Source organism: Phasianus colchicus, chromosome 4 (genome assembly GCF_987193195.1).
Source record: "Phasianus colchicus chromosome 4, bPhaCol1.hap1.1, whole genome shotgun sequence".
NCBI lineage: Eukaryota > Metazoa > Chordata > Aves > Galliformes > Phasianidae > Phasianus > Phasianus colchicus.
This window is the reverse complement of record NC_143439.1, coordinates 61,891,414-61,897,598: the sequence shown is the minus strand read 5'-3', so window position 1 is coordinate 61,897,598 and position 6,185 is coordinate 61,891,414. Positions and strand designations below refer to the sequence as shown.

The window sequence follows — 6,185 nt, the reverse complement described above, 5'->3', positions numbered from 1 at the left end:
TAACTTGACATTTGTCAAAGACTGCAGGGCTTCAGCTCGTAATTGCTAAAGCTAACTGGGGGTCTGAGGTACTTCAAAAATTGTCACTTGATGATTGTACCTGAAAGTAAGTGAAAAACATTATACATGTAGCCATGAAAAGAATAAACACTTAAGCAGCATCAGAGGGCTAATCCTGAAAGCAAATAATGAAAGCAAATAATGAATATGAAAATATAGACTTAATATTCTGAAAGCATTCTAAGCAGACTCTCTAACTACTTCTAGGCACTTAAATGCTATTCTAATGTGAGTTTTAGAAAGATTTTCACAGAGAAGTGTGATTAGGTTATATGCCACTCTCAGAAAGAAAAGTAGAAGAAATATGCAATTGGGTCTAGAAAAGGGAAAGAAATGTAAGAAGGAACATTAGGGACAATCTGGGATACTCAGTAAAGTTCTGCATCTCAAAAGAATATATTTATAAAGGTAAATGGTTATAAATTTCTTTCTGATGGTAAGCCAGAATGAAGATGGAAAAAACAGAGCAGTATCAATCAACATATAAAAAGCAACTCTAAATGTAAATGATATGGCAATGAAATAAAAAATTTTAGTCTCTTTTTCCCCCAAGAGCTTCATTAAAAAAACTTACAGCACAGTTTTATAGGAAACAAAGGGAACATCTTCAACTGAAATTGTCATTACTGTTACTGACTTAGCAACATCATATTCAAATTTACATAACATCAAAAATTCAAAGCATATCAGAATCACTGGTTTGTTATCAAAAAGTTACTGCAAACAAATGCATTTCATTTCTTACAAATGAAAAAACACAAGTGTATTTGTGTAAGGAGGATAGAAACCAATGCAGTTCCATTCTGCTAACCTCTATTACAGAGGCAGCATGGACTTATAGAGTATTCCCACTAAAGGGATTTCTCAGTGACTTAAAATACAGATAACCAACGTAGTAATGTCACCTGAAATCTGCTTTGTGCTTTGAACTGATAATGGCAAACCAGTGATATGCCTTTGTCCAGAGGACAATCATGAAACAAATTGCTGTATGAGAACAAACATTTCACTCTTCCCACTGGCCAAGGGAAGCAGAAAACTCATCAAGAATGATATAATTCAATGAAAATATCCTCACAGAGTTCAAAGAAATTGGATGTGAATTGGAGCTATAACAGCAGCTTGCCTCAGGCTCACACCATCTATTTCTTCACAGTCACTTCCACCACCCTCTTTAAAGGGTATTAAAGCACACATTCGTTTATATTGCTTTTATTTTTAAGAAATTAATTTACACTGGGGGTGGGTGCGTGTCACTAGATGTCTTAGGGCATTTTTGAGCACATTATCTGGACAGATCACCCTACAGCCGTCTCAAACATCCAGTGTCAAAAGGAAAACCACCGCTAACAGCTATAAATCTTGATAGCTGTGTAAGCATGCTTCATAACAGCACTCAGTGGAGCATTCTGAAAAGTACTGGGTGCTTTTAAAATAGCAAATAGGTTCGATTTAAGAAGACCACAAGTTCTAAATGATGCCAATACAATACCAGTTTTGTTGGTTTTGGTTTTAGTACAGTCCACTGTCAATATTGATAGAAAGCACTGTACCCATTAATATAAGACTTCTGACCATGTAACACTGCAGAAAAGGAAGTTTAAGATACTGGGATGCAAATTATGAAGATCACAGCCAATGCTGCAATGCTACTGCATAACAATATGGTCCAGTAACAGCTTTCAAATCAAATTAAATTATTTTTAACAGTTACCTGTATTTTTAACAGTACCTGTTTAGATTACAGACATTTTTACATATAATTGTGGTTGGTTTCAGTAGTCTTTAAATAACAGCAATCATTATAAGTAAAACAAAGAAGCAAGACTACTAATATTATGTACTCATGCTGAAGATCCTGAATAATTAGTAATTGATTTAGCCTCACAATACCGCTGTGAGGTAGGTAATTACTATCAGTTCCATTTTACAGGTGGGGAAACTGAGGCACATACAGGTTAAGTAATTTGCCCTGGGTACAGAATCCAGGTGTGTGACACCCATCTTCTGTTTCTTAGCTAATCACCCTTCCTCACTAACACTGGAGTGTGTACGAACACCGTGTGTACTCAGTGCGCAGATGTACCTGGTGTTTATGCAAAGAAAGAACTCTGTTTCTGTATATGCATGTAACCAGACTTACATAAAGGAGATACATATACATATATATATATATATATATATATAAAGCATTTTAAGGCATATATACATATATACATGTCATGGACATAGTTCAAGAGATTCAAAACCTCACATTGATTTTCATTTGAAGATAAACCGCAAATGGGAAAATAGGAATAGCATTTTCTCAGTTTCAAAATAAGTCATTTTTAAAGTTATTCTTGCCGGAGAACTAAAGGCTTACTTTATTATCTGTTGGATATTGCTAATACAGTTATAACAATACTGACAACTCTTTAGAAAACAGTGCTTTTAAGACATGACAAACCAACCTCGCAGGAACGCTGCATGAATCAAATTAATTAGCATTGAAAAACATTATTACAGGCACTATATTGTGCTAAGTGTTAATTAGAGTACCGCGCGGTTAAATATTCTACTCTTTTCCAAAAGACTGCTGTTATCAGAGACACAAATCACCCTGTTTTAAATGTATGAAAGTAGCTGCTAAAGAACAGATCAGATGTGTGACTCAGTTCCAGCATCATCTTTAACTAATCAGACAAGCAGTGGGAGAGCAATTCCAGTGCTTGGATTCCTTGACCAGGAGACTAGCCCCCTACTCACTTGCTCCATGCCCACTTCAGATTCGTTTCACAGGAACAAGCAAGCTGTTTGCAATGCTATTTTACTGTCTATTCCAGCTCATTTCCACCAGAGAACACATAAAAAGCTAGAGAGAAGGGGAAGCCTCTGGTGCAACCAGGTTTCCAATGCACAGCACATTCTATATCACACTTCTCTTTGCGAAACGCAGACTCAATTCCACATAACATCTTGAATTTATGCACACACTTGTTGAACACAACATTTAGCTAGAGCATTGCTTCTCTTTGGGTCAGTTTGCATGGCACCCCACCACTATGTAGGCAGAAAGTTTGGAAAGAAGTTTGAATTTGTTTTCCTGAGGAGTCTGCAGTATTTTTCAGCATCTTTAACTTTTTCATCCAGGTCATCACATGAAGTTTCTAAACAAGATTTTCTTGTGCTTTACACATACATCCTGTGGGGTTTCTGAGAGCCCACACTACTGCACTGAATTATGACATCCCACTCTGCTGCATTTGACAACCATATGCTTTAGGATATCCACAGCTATGCAGAAGAATGACTCCAATGCATGGGGTAATTTTAAGACAGTTCTTTTGTGTCTTGCCAGCATTCACTATTTACTGCTTGTTTTCTCAGGCAGATGCAGTTAGCTACCTGAATCCCCCGCACACAAGGTGGTGTGGGAGCTCATCACTAGCATTGGCATGACATTCAGTGAGTAAAGAGCTATTTATCCTCTCTGAAGGCAAAAAGTGAAGAGATTACGTAGGTTTCCAAGAGAAGCGCCCTACTAAACCCCCTGCCCAACCTGCACGAGTTGGGACCACTGCTGTGGTGGGGCCCGAGTGACACCCTGTGGTGAGAGAAAGGAAGCACGGACCTGATACCACTGATACAGGCCCTCCTCATGCCCTCTGGCTTGTCAGACCAACACAAATGGAGAAGTTTGGGTATGAGTTTGCCCATCCCTGCCTCCAAAGTTGAAATCCCAAGGCAAGATGTGAGTAGGAAAGGGACTGTGCTGTCCGAACTGGAGGAGGACTCTCACCTTCCCAGCATCTCTGCCCTAACAGCAAGTCTTAATAAAATAATCCTACAAAGAAAGTGACCATGAAGACATATTTACACTCTAAGGAAATTTAAAAAGAGACAGGCCATCAGCATGGGTTGTTACATGATAACTGCTCTGGCAGCTGTCATTATCCTGGAGGTGCTCACTCAGAAGACAAGAGGAGAGCAACTGAAATGACCGTCCGTAAGTGAAGGCACCTGGTCTGGGAAAAGCTTCACGCTGGTGTGTTTATCTCATACATGGGTGGGATTGGGGGAGGTACTGGTGCTGAGGGTTTGTCAGGACTGGATACACTTAAAGGAGTGTTATCCTACAATTATCAGATAACCTATTTAGCACTTTACTTCGTTTAATCCACAGAAGGGCCTAGGCCTAAATTCCTTAGATTGTCTCACATGTATTTAAGTTAAGAGCTTGTACTGACTAGGAGCACATCCAGCTCCTTGCTCAGTCCTCTCCCAGTATAGAACCACTGCTGTTACGGCCCTCTGAAACCATGTCATGGAGACCAACCAGCACCTGTTCTGGTCCAGTCATGGTTTAGAAATCACCTTTTCAAGCTGAAGAGTCCCATCCTTCTGCTGAATACCTCAATTAAAATTACAATTAAAAAGTTACAGTCAATTCTCCTAAAAATAAACACAGCGAACTAGAGCTTATACAGGAAAGAAAGAAGGTGGCATTGAATGTGCTCAGGGCTACACATTTGCTACTGTAGTTTGAGTTTGAATAACAAATTCTCAGGCCATTAGTGAACACAAGATGTGCATCCTCCTCCACCAGTAACTGACGATGGACGTTTTTTTTCCACGGGACTGTTAGGGAACCTTCTCTCCACCAGCATTTATAGCCATGTTTGTAATTTTGTGACATCACCAGGGAAAAATAAAACGATACAGAGAAGAGTCTTTCGGTTTTTGCGTTCAGCTGTAAATATCAGCTAACCAGGTAACTGTGCATCTCTCTGGAGTTGATGCTCAAAACCACGCCTGAGTGATTGCCTATGAAAATAGAGGGGGGAAAAAAAAAAAGACAGCATTAGCGTATTTCAGGTACTTCACAAAAATCCCCTTTTTATTGCAGGGACAAGTCAATCACATACACAGAGTGTCTTTATCAAACAACAGATCAGGTGAAGGTTTGTGCAACAGCTCCATGTACCTACAAGATACTTTCACCTAAAGCTTTTGCTCATGGTGGTGAATTTGTGGTGAATTCCTAGGGTTTCTATCCCAGTGACAGCATAAGTTGGTTCCCTTTGCAGCTTAAAAAGGTGTAGTTGTCTCGAGGGGTGCAGGTGAGGGAGGAGAATGGCACCTGAGGCATCCATTCAACATGCCACTGACCTGGGACTGGACACTGACCGGCATCAGCAATAGGGGAACTCTGTAGCTGTTCAAGTTGCCACTTCTCCCAGAAGGAGTCACTGCAAGGTAATGGTGTTGAGGAGTCCCAAGGTGGGGGTTGCGATAAAGTAGGCAACATAAAATATATAGAAAACAAAAAAAGTGGATGGGTGAGTCTGGAAATATTGTACTGCAGAAAGTCAAAAGTTACGAGAAGAGAGAACAACAGAAAGCTAGGCCTGCAAAACCCTGCTGTGCATGGAGCGGAGGCTGTTACAGACCTCTCCCAACAGGGAGGGAGAAAGATCACCAGAATTAGAAGGGATCTCCACAGCATAGGAACCTTCTGCAAATAATGTTGTAAAACAGAATTTCATATAAAGCACAGATTGCAACATGTTTTGTACTCTACTCAGGTAACACAGAACAGGAATATTTTCTTGCCAATAATGAGTGATATTCGGACCTAGTAGAACGTGTTACAAGTAACAAAATGGTACAGCGAGCTGAAATACAGTTTTCTGTCTTAAATACAGTCTTGTATCTAAAAGCTGAAGCTGTACAGTAGCTGATGAATATAGATGATTAGGATCCACAGAAATGAACTTTTTACGCTCTGCTGGAAATGCTTTTGGTGTTGACAACCTGGCAGAAGCACAAATCACCTCAAGAGCTGCATTTGCTAACTGTCTTAAGTTTCACATCAAAACATTGTGATCTTGCACCCTTTAACCTTAACAATACTCTGCCCAGATACGTGATATTTTTTTTCTCTGTGTAGGGAGTGCAGGATCAGGCTTATGTAGCCAGCAATAAGCAAGTAGAGATTATTTCCCAATGTGTCACAAATGAGGGCAGATTTTCTTTATTCCAGCATCACGAGCTGCCTTCTATAAATAGACTAAAAAGGATTTTCTACCATTTAAAGTTATATTTTTGCACATTACTGGAGGTGTTTGAATGTTTCACTTTAA

At 39.5% G+C, this 6,185-nt stretch overlaps 1 protein-coding gene across 9 annotated transcripts in view; it reads right to left on the bottom strand.

Moving 5' to 3' along the window:
* Positions 1-2,289: 2,289 nt before the first annotated feature.
* The window catches only part of SORCS2 (sortilin related VPS10 domain containing receptor 2), a 564,376-nt gene continuing 560,480 nt past the window's right edge, over positions 2,290-6,185 (bottom strand). For 6 of the 9 annotated variants that reach the window (XM_090139694.1, XM_090139695.1, XM_090139698.1 and 3 more), the window contains 2 exons: positions 5,212-5,291; positions 2,290-4,866 (listed from right to left, as the gene is read on the bottom strand). In XM_090139694.1, the coding sequence (XP_089995820.1) occupies positions 4,843-4,866; positions 5,212-5,291 (104 nt within the window). In that variant the 3' untranslated portion in view covers positions 2,290-4,842. The remainder of the gene's footprint in view (positions 4,867-5,211; positions 5,292-6,185) is intronic. The other 3 variants (XM_090139696.1, XM_090139697.1, XM_090139699.1) reach the window with 1 other exon arrangement.